Genomic DNA, 15183 nt, shown 5'->3' with positions numbered 1-15183 from the left:
GAAGCTATTTTCTCATAAGGTAAGTAAACTCAACCTAAGTTGAGATTTAAGAACTCTTTTGAGTAGAGTTATATACATATATGTGTATTCATTAAATTGTTGAATGAGATTAGTAGTTATGATTGAGTTTTGAGAAGTGTTTTATTTGCTTGATGTTGGGTTGTGTTTGATAGAAGTTGGAGGAAGTTTTGAGCAAGCTTATGGAAGTGTTTCTCTTTTGACAGGAAATTTAGAGTTTATGAGGGAGTTTTCTCCCATTTGGTTGATTAAAGAAAAGAGAAAAGTTAGAGTTAGAGTAGAGTTTTTATGCACATGAGTTGTATGATGAAATGCTCAAGAGAAGCATAAGTAAGAGTAGAAAGCCTTAATTGTTGCTACATGTCATAGTTGCATTTCATAAATGCATTAATGAGTATGAGTCATTTATGTGCATTGACTATGCTTTACTTATGCACTAGAAAAGAGAGTAGAGAAAGAGTAGAGACTTTTGAGTTTAGACTACTCTAAGATTAAAGAGAAAGAGAGAATGAGCACTATAGAATAAAAGCTAGAGTAGTGCTTAATAAGAGAATAGAGTAGGTTGTGCGATGGGGAACCTGTGAGTACGGGTAGAGTATTCCCGCATATACGCCGCATAGAGAAAGCGGCAAGAGTATCAGAGAGAGAAGTGGTGTAGCCCGTAGAGTACATGCGGATGAGGGCTATACCCGAGTTTACCCGAGAGATTCTATGCACTCACATGGCCAAAGGTTCCGAATCCATGCATAACCAAGTCCGATCGGCTAAATTGAGTAAAAGTCACAGGGAGTGGGAGCGAGTCCCAGCCGTGCCTCCGGTCAGATGGGGCCATGACTTACTAGAAAGCAAGTTAGTATAAAGGAGTTATGAGAAAGAGAAAATAGATAGTTATATTAAAGAAAGAGTTACGGAGATATTTGAGTTAATGGGTTTACTTACTGAGCATTGTTTGTGCTCATCCAGTTGTTCCCTATGTTTTTACAGGTTCTAGATGAGGACACAGTCAGATGGACATCGGCACACGAAGAGAAATGGCTACACTGTCCACCCTATTTTGATAGTTTTGCAAATGTTACAAATCTTGTATATATTAGTATAAAGAATACATATGTTTAATAAAAGAAAAATTTTGGGCCCAACTTTTTATGTTATTTTTACATGTACTTTTACTATGCATGTTTTTATAAGAATGGAGTCGTTACAGTAAGTTTCATTAAAGCCATCAACCTTGGCTTTCTTATTCTCTAGATTGAAAATTTCATTATTATTTAATTCTAGAACATATAAACCATTATGTAATCTTGCAATTCCATATTGAATACCATTAAAACTAATTGACATTAATCCATTAGTTATTATAAATTGATATCCAACGTTGTCCAAAGCAGACACATAAATAATATTCTTTGAAATTGAAGGAACATAAAAACATTTTGCAAGTTACAATACATGGCCTGAAGGAAAACTTAAATAATAAACCCCTATGGCTAATGCAGCAACACGTGCTCCATTCCCAACTTGTAGGTCCACCTCTCCTTGACCGAGCAGTCTACTCTATCGTAGTTCCTACATAGAAGTGCCAATATGAGAACCCGTCCTTGATGAACAATTTTAATACCTTGCAAGTGCACGAATCGCTATCATAGCCTAGTTTGCAAAAGCAAGGGTTGATCCCATAGAGATTTTTAAGCACTCAATTAATCCTAATATACTATGCCTTAATTAAACAAATAAAATAAACAAAAGAAACTAAACTAATTACTAGGGGCATCTCCAACCTAGCGCTAAACGCCACGTCATTTTGGTGTGGCGCTACAGTGTTGCGCCAAATTTAGTGCAGCACTGTAGCGCATTACTTTTTTTTCTTTTTTAATTTTGTTAAGTTAATTTGAGTATTAAATTTTACACCAAATTTGATTATTTTTATTTAATTTAATTTGATTATTATTTATAATAATAAATTCATAATAATGATATAATATGCCCAAACTGGTCTACTCTCGTACAAACTATTCACAATCCACGTGGTCCCAAAAAAAAATTATCGTAGATGAAAATGTCCGATTTCAAAATTTTCTTACTCGACATAAACAAATCAAGGATACAGAGGCTCACCATGCTCTTCGAAATGCATTAATTGATCATTTGTGGGAAGAACATACTAATTCGAAAAATTAAATTACTATCAATATGAAATTTTACCTTGTGCTGTTTTTTTTTTTTTGTATCATTTTATATTAGATGTAATGTTTTTCTATATTAAATGTAATGTTTATTTGATTAAATAAATGCTTAATTTTATTAAATTAGTATAATTTTCAAAATAATTATTATTTAATACAAATATCATTCCTAATATTTAATTAATATATACAAAAATAATGAGTGAAATAGATTAATTGTTGATTATAACAATAAAAGAAAAAGAATATTCTAAGGACTATTCTTTTTGGTGTAATATTTGGTGTAGTGGGTTGGAGATGGAATAGTGTTTTACACCAAAATTTACAACAATTTGGTGCAATGGATTGGAGATGGTCTAAGGAAGAAAAATAAATTCTTAACCAACTGAATTAAATAACAAAATTAAAAATTAACTGAAAACCAATGCAAGAAAAACCTAGGTATCCAATTTCACCATAACAATCCGATTCTCTGCTAATAACTAATTTATTGTCGTTTGTTGTGCTAATTTAATACTTGCAAGCGAACGAATCACTAATAGCTAGCGATAAGTATACTCCCAAGGTTGATTCGGAATTGTAGTGGTCCAAATTCTTAATTTATTTTCTTTAACAACTAAACTAAACAATTAATAAAATCCTAAACGCTCTAACCAAAAGATTGATGAAACTAATCTAAAATAAGACTGTAAATTAATTAAAATTAACAAATGTAATAAGTTGAATGTGAACTAAATCAATGAGAGTGATAGTGGGGATTTAGCTAACTTCTCAATCATGTATTGAAATATTTGGCAAACAAAGCAATTGAATCCTAAGTTCAGATTGTTGATTTTTCCACTAAGTCATAGAGAATTCCAATGATCATGTTTATTCTCCGTTTATAATTAACTAATTAACTTCTATGATGTAGTTGTTAATTAATTAATCGTAATCTGCACAAGGAAATCACATAACCATTCAAATCAAAACAATGATCTTGTATTCAATTTGAACTCTTGTTTAATAGAGCTTAATCAAGGCAAGATGATCACTAGAACCCTAATTCTTAGTTTTAATCATAAAAAGTAGTTGGCCAATCAACAAATTATAATCAAGATCATGAAGAATAATTAAACAAGAAACAATCTATAACTTTCATAAAACAAATCACCAAATTCCCAACACAATCATGATAGTTAAATTAAACTCCCACAATATATTTAGTTGCTCATAATCAAACTCAATCCAATGAATTCAGTGAATTAAAAACTAATCATATTGCAAAATAAGATGTAACTGAAAAGAAATCACCTAGGAATTGAAGTAGATTGATCCTTTTCCTTCTCTCCCTTGTTGAAAAATCACAACTTTCTCACTAAAGACACACTCTCAAAAACTTAAAAGAGCATCCAAAAATCCACACAAGTCTGGTCACTTATGTTAAAAGTATGTATTTATAGCCAAGGGTTTTAAAGGGCATGGTTGGGAATAAAACAAAATAATAACTAGGGTAAAACTAACAAAAATTCACGCACTTAAGGGTTCTGGACGCTTGCTACGGCGACACAAATGGTCGCTGCAGTGGTCTTCAATTGGCTTCACATTTGAATTCCCAAACACTCTCGCCGCGGTGATGAAAATGGTCACTGCAGAAATCATCCTCCAACACATCTGATATCTTCCAAATTTGACAAAGTCATGCACAAGAATTATAGCTCTCTGAATCATCTTTCCAACGCCACAAGAATCGTCCAATTCCGAGTTCCACAGCTCAAGTTATGATCAAAATACTGAAGCGCATTCACAATTCAAGAAAATTCCGGGATTCGAATTTCATCTTCAAAGCACCATAACTTCCTCATTTCAATTCCGATTCTCAACCCATTTTGTACGATTCCTTCCAAATGCATTCCAAAAGCTCATGTACTTTCAAAATGGTAAAAACCAGCTCAAAGTAACATATTCTTAAGGTAAAACACACCAATAATAGCTAAAAACATAACAAAATACCAAGACAAATATTGGTTTATCAAATTCCCCCAAACCTAGATTTTTCTAGTCCTCGAGCAAAACAACAAAGAAAGAAAGAAAGAAAAACTCAACTAAAACCTCAATCTTAAAGTAAACTATAATTAGCAACTAAATACATTCATACAATTGTATTCAAAATCTTAGCACAACAAAGTGTATTAAGCAAATACAATGCACACCATACTACCACATTCCAATGCTCAAAACATATCCGTCTCGATCTCCCCCAAACTTAATGTCAAGAATAGGAATTGCTTCAACTCTAGATCTCACATGATTCACTCATTATATTGCACCGATCCTAGACTTACGCACTCATCAAGCATATTCGAGTAGAAGTTATATAGACAAAGAATAGCAAAAATATTCTCGCATCCGATATTGGTATAATCAATAAACGATCATATGTTCACAAAATAGGTCTCATGAAAAGAACCAAGTATAAGGAATAGGCATACATTCCTTACCTCCAAGCAAGATTTCCCAAAAGACCAGTCAGGTCTTTATTACAGTTGTAACGTAAGGCTCAGTTGGGGTTAAGAAAGAAAGGTATGGAAAAACTAGAGCTTGAAACATACCAAAGCTTCCTCTTCTTTGTAATTGAAAGGCAAGCTTTCCTCCTTGAATTCATTTTGGTGACTAAGATGCTTTACTTTTTTTTTTTTTTTTTTCAAGAAACAATAAACATTTCCTTGGTACTCACCATATTTTTGATACGAAGTTCAGTCTTCTTAACTTGTCTCATCACTTTGGCATTCTCAAGTTATAGGGTATGGCTTAAAATTGGGTTGAATGGGTAAGGCTTGATGTAGGTGATGAAATAAAAGGCTAAGTGTTTGGCTTCAAAAGTGGTAATTGATGCACACAAAAGGGTGTGGATTAAGGCTTTTAATAGGGGAAAAACATGCAAGCCTAACATCATCTCTCAAGGTCCTTCTGACTTGGAGCTACCTAGTATAAATGCCTCATGAGACCATCCTACTGTAAGTACAAGTTTGAAAAAGTGTTTAAGAGGTTCAAGAGAACTTAATTCTATCAATCAAAACGCCTATGGCTCAAAGAACTCACAAGGTAGTCTCCACTATTCATTTCTTAATCGTTAATTCCAAGTTCATCTCAACTTCAATATCAAGAGCATGGTTTATGGAACATGAGTATGCATCAATTTACACATCAAACTTTTGAAAATGCTAACAAAATAAACACAAATTGCACAAAAGATCTAGTCACCAACCAAAAATCAAATTTTCAAAAACATTTTTTTTTTTTTGCACCCCCCCAACCTAAATTAAACATTGTCCTTAATGTTTGCAAAGAACACATGTGTTTAGAAAAGCATTTAAAGGGAATAGATAAATAAATAACTAAAACCTAAAAAAAAAAAAAAAAAAAAAAAAAGAAACTACCAAATATATGTGGGTTGCCTCCCACCTAGCGCTTTCTTTAACGTCTTGGCAAGATGTTTCTCTTGCGTGTTCAAGGATCATGCACATCAATGCACTCAACAATACTCTTTCCTTGGACTCCTTCCAATTAAGGCTTCACACGATGCCCATTGACTTTGAATGTTTCATTAGTCCTCGGATTTAACAATTCGACCGCTCCATGGGGAAAAATTTGCACTATTGGAAACGGTCCACTCCATTTTGACTTCAACTTCCCTAGAAAAAATTTACAACGAGAGTTAAACAAAAGAACTTTCATTCCTGGATAAAGAGACTTATGAAGTAGGCCTTTGTCATGGTAACGCTTAGTTTGTTCTTTATAGATCTTGGCATTCTCATGGGCTTCATTCCGAATCTATTCTAACTCATTAAGTTGAAGCAAACGCTTCTCGCCTGCCTTTTCCAAATCCATGTTCACCTCATTGATTGCCCAATAGGTCCTATGCTCAAGTTCAACAGGCAAATGGCATGCCTTACCAAAAACCAATCGATAGGGACTCATTCCAATGGGTGTTTTGTACATTGTGCGATATGCCAACAATGCATCATTAAGCTTTATTGCCTAATCCTTTTGTGAAGGTTGCACTACCTTTTCCAAAATTCCTTTGAGTTTCCTATTGCTCACCTCCACTTCTCCTAAGGTTTGAGGTTGATAGGGAGTTGCTACTTTGTGAGTGATATTGTATTTCTCCAACAACCCATCAAAGAGTTTATTGCAGAAGTGACTTCCTCCATCACTAATGATTGCCCTTGGCATCCCAAACTTGTTGAATATTATATCTTTCAAGAATTTCACAACACATGTAGCATCGTTAGTTTAGGTAGCTATAGCCTCAACCTATTTGGACACATAACCAACATCAACTAATATATATTCAAAACCATGTGAAGATGGAAAAGGACCCATAAAATCAATCCCCCATACATCAAAAAGCTCAACCACAAGATTATTGGTTAAAGGCATCTCATTCCTTTTGCTAATGTTACCACTCCTTTGACACTTATCACAATTCAAGCACAAATTATGAGCATCTTTAAAGAGAGCAGGCCAATAAAAACCTAATTGCAACACCTAGAGGGTCGTTTTCTTACCACCAAAATGACCTCCACAATGAAGTTCATGGCAAAAGGTTAAAATGCTCTCATGCTCATCCTCGAGCACACATCTCCGGATGATTTGATCTTGACAAAGCTTAAACAAATAAGGATTATCCCAAAAATAGTGCCTGCAAGTGTATATAAATCTCTTCCTTTCCTAAAAAGCAAGGTTATGCCGCACTAGACCACAAGCTAAATAATTAACAATATCGGCATACCATGGCTCACGACTTAGAACAAACAATTGTTCACCAGGAAAAGTTTCAACAATGTCTTTTTCTTTATGTTCATGTGTGTTGAAATGAGAAATTAACCTAGAGAGGTGATTCGCAACAACATTTTCACTACCCTTTTTATCCCTTATCTCTAGGTCAAATTCTTGCAAAAGCAAAACCCACCTAATCAATCTTGGCTTAGCATTCGACTTAGTCAATAAATATCTCAATGCTGCATGATTTGAATGCACAATGACTTTAGACCCTATTAAATAAGACCTAAATTTTTCTAATGCAAACAAAATAGCCAAAAATTCTTTTTCGGTGGTGGAATAATTTAATTGGGCATCATTGAGTGTTCTACTAGCATAATAAATAACATGTAAACGCTTCTCCACTTTCTGCCCCAAAACAGCCCCTATCGCATAGTCAGATGCATCACACATAATTTCAAAGGGCGATGACCAATTAGGTGCCATGATAATAGGTGATGACGTTATTTTCTCTTTCAAGGTATTAAAAGCAATCAAGCAATCATCATCAAACAAGAAAGGAACATCTTTAGATAACAAGTTACATAATGGGCGACTTATTTTAGAAAAATCTTTAATGAATCGCCTATAAAAACGTGCATGTCCTAAGAAACTCCTAATACCCTTTACCGAAGTTGGGGGTGGCAATTTAGCAATCAACACAATTTTTGCTTTATCAACTTCGTTACCCTTACTAGAAATCACATGTCCTAATACAATGCCATGCTGAACCATAAAATGACTGTTTTCCCAACTAAGTGTTAAATTACATTCAATGCATCTTTCAAGTACAAGAGTCCATTTATGCAATCAATCATCAAATAAGGTTCCAAAGATTGAAAAATCATCCATAAATACCTCGATGAACTTTTCCACCATATTCGAAAATATTGACAGCATGCATCTTTGGAATGTTGTGAGGGCATTGCATAAACCGAATGACAGCCTTCTAAAGGCAAACATCCCAAATGGGCAAGTGAATGTTGTATTCCCTTGATCTTCTAGCACAATAGGAACTTGGTAATAACCTAAAATACCATCAAGAAAATAATAAAATTCATGCCTTGCTAATCTTTCTAACATCTGATCAATGAAAGGAAATGGAAAATGGTCATTTTTAGTGGCAGCGTTTAGTTTCCTATAGTCAATGCACATTCTCCACCCAGTAGTCATCCTAGTAGGCACTAACTCATTCTTCTCATTTCTCACCATAGTAATGCCTGATTTTTTTGGTACTACATGAACGGGACTAACCCACTTACTGTCAAAGATAGGATAAATTACTCCTACGTCTAAGAGTTTTAAAATTTCCTTTTTACTACCTCTTGCATGTTAGGGTTTAATCTCCTTTGGGCCTCTGTAATAGGTTTGGCATTGTCCTCTAAAATTATCTTATGCATGCACATCGCAGGACTAATACCCCTAATGTCACTTATGCTCTAACCTATAGCTTTCCTAAGTCTACTAAACTCCCTTACTAGTCGCTCTTCTTGGGTTTGGGTCAAGTTTGCTAAAATTATGACAAGATAAGTATCTCCCTCTCCCAAAAATACATATTTAAGGTGCTTAGGTAACTTTTTAAGCTCTAGATTAGGTGGATTAGGCTCGTCCCTATATGGGGAGGTTGGTAACTCTAAGGGTTTAATAGACTTTTCTTGTGGTAAAACAGGAATTGCTCTATCTAGTATCTCATGGAATCCCTTAGTTTCCTCATCAAGTGTTTCCTCTACCCTATCAAGTGTTGGGGCAGCCTCAAGCTTATCTTCTATCTTCTCCTGCAAATAAGTATCATAAACAAGTGAGTCCACACAATTAATAAAAGAATACTCATCATAAGTAGAAGTAGAAGGAATAGGTAAAGAACCAAACACTTTAAATTCAACAGTCTCTCCCAAGACTGTCATGGATAACTTCCCTTTATGGACATCTATAATTGTCTTGGTTGTCGGCATGAATAGTCTACCAAGCAAAATTGGATGCTCCTTGTCCTTTGAAGGCACTTCTTCCATCTCCAAAACCACAAAGTCAATTGGAACAATCAGCTTGTTAACTTGCACCAATAAATCCTCAACTATCCCCTTTGGGTATTTGACTGATCTATCCGCAAGTTGAAGGGTCATAGTTGTTGGCTTAAGCTCCCCCAAACCTAGTTGCAAGTATATTGAGTAAGGCATGAGGTTGATACTTGCTCCCAAGTCTAGCATAGCTTTCGCGATTTTCTTGTCTCCCATGGTGATGTTTATGTTGAAACTTCCAAGATCTTTCAATTTAGGAGGCAAGTTTTGTTGGAGCACGGCACTAGCAACTTTTGAAACCATGACTTTCTCATTCTTCTCATATCTCCTCTTTTTGGTGTTGAATTCCTTGAAAAAACTTTGTGTAGGAAGGCATATTCTTGATAACATCCAAAAGAGGCAAGTTAATGTTAACTTTAGAAAGCATATCAAAAATTTTAGAAAATTGCTTATCTTGTTTAATGTCTTAGTTGATTTGGATAAGGAATTGGAGGCCTATAAGGCTCCATTGCCTTATGGAGTGTTGGTGAGGGGAAATCCTTTGTTCTTTCATCCTTGTTGTTTGGCTTGGACGATCGAACATCCTTCTCGTGCACTTCCTTAGGAGTTTCTTGTCTATCACGCTCCTTATCCTAATTTCCTGCATCATGTGGTAAGTCATCAGAATTTTTATTATCAAAATCTTTATTTAAAATCTTACCACTTCGAATGACTATAATAGCCTTTGCTTACTCGGGTTGACTCGACAACTTTCCTTGTTGATGTCCTTATAGTTGACTCGCAAGTTGCCCAACTTGCACTTCTACCCTCTTCATAGATGCTTCTAGAGAATCCAATGTTTGATTATTTCTCTCCTGATTTTCTCTACTAACTTGAATAAAGGTATTCAAGCTTTCTTCCAAGGTTGGATTTCTAGATTGGTTAGGTGGTATGGCTTGGTTTGGAAATTGACTAGGCCTTGGGTTTTAGGTAAAGGCAAGATTATTATTAGTCTTCCAGGAGAAATTAGGATGATTTCTCCACCCAGGATTATAAGTGTTTGAATAAGGATCATTCCTAGACTTAGGTTGGTAAGACTCCATCAAATTGGCTTGTTCTTGTTCATTCCCTGCATAAGAGTCATAAGACAAAGAACAATTATTAGCACCATGCCGTAAAACACCACAAACTCCACATACCTCATTATTCGTATTATTTTTGGTAGTCAGAAGTTTGACTTGCTTAGTCAATTCAGCAAGTTGCATAGCCATCTCATTGTTGGAGCTTAATTCATGTACTCCAACTCTTCTTCCTCTCACGGTCTTTTGTTGGGAATTAGCACCCAACATCTTGTATAACTCAAATGTTTCTGCATCAATTTTCTCACCCATTGCTCCACCAGCAGTGTTGTCCACCATATATTGGCATTGTTGTGTCAATCCATCAAAGAAAATTTGATTTTATAATTGGAGTGGGTAATGATGGTGAGGACATTGGATGAGAAGCAATTAAATCTGTCCTATGCCACATGAAAAGGCTCTCCTTCCATTTGAGAAAACGTTGCAATCTTGGTCCTCAAGTCAGTGGTCTTTTGATGAGAGTAAAATGTTCCCATGAATTTATTGTAAATCGCCTCCCATGTAGTCAATGCACCAGGTTGAAGAGTCATAAACTAGGCTTTAGCTTTATCCTTCAAGGAGTAGGGAAAATATCTCATCCTCAATTGATCCTCATTGAGTCCTTGCAACGGAAAAGTTTGCACGGTAGCATAAAAATCTCTTATGAACGTCAAAGGGTCTTCATTAGGAACTCCGTAGAAGGAAGGCAACATGCTATAATGGATGCATACACATGAAACAAAAACCAAGAAAAGTTCAAATAGCACTAAACAAAATAAAACAAAGAACAAAATTGAAAAAAAAAACACAGAAAAAAAATAGAATTTAAACGCCAATTCCCCGGCAACGATGCCAAAAACGTGTTGTGCTAATTTAATACTCGCAAGCGCACGAATCACTAATGGCTAGCGATAAGTATACTCCCAAGGTCATCTCTCACAGAATTGCAGTGGTCTAAATTCTTAATTTATTTTCTTTAACAACTAAACTAAACAATTAATAAAATCCTAAACACTCTAACCAAAAGATTGGTGAGACTAATCTAAAATAAGATTGTAAATTAATTAAAATTAACAAATGCAATCAGTTGAAAGTGAACTAAACCAATGAGAGTGATAGCCGGGATTTAGCTAACTTCTCAATCATGTATTGGAATATTTGGCAAACAAAGCAATTGAATCCTAAGTTTAGATTGTTGATTTTTCCACTAAGCCATAGAGAATTCCAATGGTCATGTTTACTCTCCGTTTATAATTAACTAATTAACTTTTATGATCAAGTTGTTAACTAATTAATCGTAATCTAAACAAGGAAATAGCACAACCATCCAAATCAAAACAATGATCATGTATTCAATTTGAACTCTTGCTTAATAGAGCTTAATCAAGGCAAGATGATCACTAGAACCCTAATTCTCAGTTTTAATCATAAAAAGTAGTTGGCCAATCAGCAAATTATAATCAAGATCATGAAGAATAATTAAACAAGAAACAATCTATAACTCTCATAAAACAAATCACCAAATACCCAACAGGATCATGATAGTTAAATTAAACTCCCACAATATATTTAGTTGCTCATAATCAAACTCAATCCAATGAATTTAGTGAATTAAAAACTAATCATATTGCAAAATAAGATGTAACTGAAAAGAAATTACCTAGGAATTGAAGTAGATTGATCCTCTTCCTTCTCTCCCTTGTTGAAAACTCACAATTTTCTCACTAAAGACACACTCTCAAAAACTTAAAAGAGTGTCCGAAAATCCACACAAGTCTGGTCACTTGTGTTAAAAGTATGTATGTATAGCCAAGGGGTTTTAAAGGGTATGGTTGGGAGTAAAACAAAATAATAACTAGGATAAAACTAACAAAAATTCATGCACTTAAGGGTTCTGGACGCTTGCTGCAGTGACACAAATGGTCACTGCGGTGGTCGTCAATTGGCTTCACATTTGAATTCCCAAACACGCTCGCCTCGGTGATGAAAATGGTCACTGCAGCGATTGTCCTCCAACACATCTGATATCTTCCAAATTTGACAAAGTCATGCAGAAGAATTATAGCTCTCTGAATCATCTTTCCAACGCCACAAGAATCGTCCAATTCCGAGTTCCACAGCTCAAGTTATGATCAAAATACTAAAGCACATTCACAAATCAAGAAAATTCCAGGATTCGAATCTCATCTTCAAAGCACCATAACTTCCTCGTTTCAACTCCGATTCTCAACCCATTTTGCACGATTTCTTCCAAATGCATTCCAAAAGCTCATATACCTTCAAAATGGTAAAAACCACCTCAAAGTAACATATTCTTAAGGTAAAACACACAAATAACAGCTAAAAACATAACAAAATGCTAGGACAAATATTGGTTTATCATCGTCTCAATCCAATTCCTAGGGTTCAATCTTCCATCATTATGATATTACCATTTGATGTTCGGGTTTAACCAAGTATTCTTAATCATTAAACTCACTAGGATGTTTAGTAAAGCCTAACAATCAAGAACCCATTAAGAACAAGAAGTACTCAAAATATGAACCAAATTGTATCTAGCCTGATGTTTGCCTCAACACAATCCAATCATTTAAAAGAGCTATTTAAGGTTTGCATATGATGTTTGCCTTACCTTGTCTCAAATAATCAATTTTTTTGTATTTCAAAGTTAGCATATGATGTTTACCATACTTATTTCATACAAAACATCAAGATCGAATTAAGTGCAACAAATGAAACTAGAAATATATTGAATCAATAGAACAATAAAATTAATCAAAGCATAAAACCTTCATGTTAGGTTACATCAGATCCCTAGAAAAGAAACTAGTTATGATCATAAGGTAATCAAACTTTAACCCCTTCAAAAACATGAAGTACAAGAGAAAAAGATGAAACCCTAGGTAGATCTCTTCTCCTTGCTTCCAATTCTTTCCAAGTTGAAGTCTCTTATCCTTGCCTTTCTCAAAGTTTTGTCTCTCTAAAAAAAATACCTAAAGACATCCTTTTATAGTGCTAGGGTTGTGGGAAAGTAATGGGAAAAATCCTATACAAAATAGGAGAATAAAATTCAGATTAATCTTAAGTAGAGTCCTTGTAGAATTAGGATTCCTATGTTGACCCTTTGGTACTGAAACAAGAATATCTTCCTCTAGAAATCTCGGAATAATGAACCGTAAAATTCTAGGTAAACTAGAATTCCAAATATTTATAAAAATATGTTGAACAGCTCCCAGTTCGTTCTGAGGAATTTATGGTAGCTTGGCGAATTTTCATTTTCTGTCCGTTTCCCCTTAACAGCTGCAGCTAGAAAATTGTGCGTCGAAAGACTTCGACTTTTTAGCATAAAAAATTCTGAATCTGACAAAGCCATAAACATATTAATTGTATCTATTTGAATCATATTTCCAATGGTCTAAGAATCATACAAATCTGAGGTATTTAGATCAAGTTATTGTAGCAACATTGAGGCATGTTCCAGAACCTGCGTCTTCTTGTCTTCTATGCATGATGTAACTTTCTGATCAATTTTTAACCATCTTCCAGATTTAACTGGATCATTAAAAAAACATAAAATTTTCTCTTATATTTCAAACACCACTGGAATCAGGTCAATCAGAGTTTTGTAGCTAAAGTTACACCCATTTTAGTGCAGCGTGCTCACTCACACCACGGCACAAAAATCCTCTGCCGTGAACAATCTTAAAAAATCCATAACTTCTTTGTTTGAGCTCTGATTCTCGAACCATTTGTTCCTACACGATTTTGATTCTTTCCTCTTTAATGTGCATGCTTGAAATCCTCATTTATCAGCACCTAAATACCTAAATATTCATAAAACATACCCGTGATTTTAGAAAACATACCCATGATTTTAGAAAACAAAAGAGATACATAAATAAAATAAAATTAACCAATTAAACCTAATTCCCTCATAAAATACCCTTAAAATCACTAAGTATGAGTGCACTTCCAAGCACTCATCAATCCTGTGTCAATAACCCAAGATATAACAAGAGATACATTGATTTCAATCATTTACATACCTTTAGAAAAAGTTGTAGTCTTCTTGCTTGCTAGGAAAGCCTTGCAATTTTTCCTCATGTGTCTAGGATTTCCATAGTGAGGACAAACATCCTTCCTTTCAATAATTCCTTCCATCTTATGAGCATCTTGATTCACACTTGAGTCAGCTTCAACTATTGTCAAGGCTTTAGACATTTCCATGTCTATCTCATAAGTCTCTAACAATTCCAGAACTTCTTGTAAGGTTTAGTCTTACCTTTCTCAACAAAATTGTTGACAAATTGATCAAATGAACTTGGCAAAGACTGCAAGATCTGATCTATTGCTAAATCTCCACTTAGTCCACAATCCAAAGCTATATGTGTATTTAAATACTCGGCAGTCTTGAGTATGTAAATACCAACTTTGGTACCTTCATCCATCCTACTTTTGAATAGTATCTATGACACCTTATACCTTTCTTTTTTTCAAAGGGTATAAATCATGGTAGGTAAATCCATATTATTATTTTATTTAGCATGTTATCGTCTAGGCATTCAACCTTATCGTGCTTTTTCAAATAAGATACATAACAAACTTGTGTTGGTACATGGCCTTCTAACACCATTTTCCCTGAGCTTAAGGGAAATTGGTAATTCACCTAGGTTTATTATTCTATTACAAAGATTGAAACATATTCAGGATTCGTCACGCCTTCGCCTCGTCTTCAAAGCTTATTCTACTTTACAAATAAATTTAAAGAAACCTTGAGTTACATTCGAGGGGATTTAGATAAGAAGAGAATTACATTTAGAGAGTGAGAGGTAAGGTAGGACACGCAGACCCTATTTAAAATACAAACCCAAAAAATCAAACCTAAGGTCTATGGCCAAATGCCAAACACCATGCATAATAGACACCAATAATATGATGCATAAATTCAAATTTACCAAGTTTATGTTATTGGGTAAATTTCATTTTACCCTCTTTAATTTTATAGAGTTTTTATTGGTCCCTAAATTTTGTAAGATTTATAATTTAGTCCCTATCCAGTTTTAAATG

At 34.5% G+C, this 15183-nt stretch overlaps 1 protein-coding gene across 1 annotated transcript; it reads right to left on the bottom strand.

Moving 5' to 3' along the window:
- Window positions 1–6914: 6914 nt before the first annotated feature.
- LOC116131647 lies at window positions 6915–9322 on the bottom strand. Its single transcript, XM_031417310.1, has 3 exons — window positions 8449–9322; window positions 7863–8032; window positions 6915–7730 (listed from the first exon to the last, which is right to left on the bottom strand). Exons 1-3 carry the CDS (start codon window positions 9320–9322, stop codon window positions 6915–6917), a joined length of 1860 nt encoding a protein of 619 aa, XP_031273170.1.
- Between the last annotated feature and the right edge of the window lie 5861 nt (window positions 9323–15183).

The sequence above is a fragment of the Pistacia vera genome, unplaced genomic scaffold, assembly GCF_008641045.1.
Source record: "Pistacia vera cultivar Batoury unplaced genomic scaffold, PisVer_v2 Contig236, whole genome shotgun sequence".
Taxonomy (NCBI): domain Eukaryota; kingdom Viridiplantae; phylum Streptophyta; class Magnoliopsida; order Sapindales; family Anacardiaceae; genus Pistacia; species Pistacia vera.
Note: the sequence above shows the minus strand (reverse complement) of the source record. Positions and strands in the feature narration are given on the sequence as shown.

Bases quoted from the DNA above. Each gene is read 5' to 3' on its own strand.
- LOC116131647 (XM_031417310.1), bottom strand. From the start codon at position 9,322: ATGGTTTCAAAAGTTGCTAGTGCCGTGCTCCAACAAAACTTGCCTCCT. The intron at 8,033-8,448 runs GTTAGAGCATAA...ATGGTATTTTAG, and splicing joins TAGACTTAGGAAAGCTATAG to GTTATTACCAAGTTCCTATT. The intron at 7,731-7,862 runs GTATTTATGGAT...TTTATGGTTCAG, and splicing joins TGGTGGAAAAGTTCATCGAG to CATGGCATTGTATTAGGACA.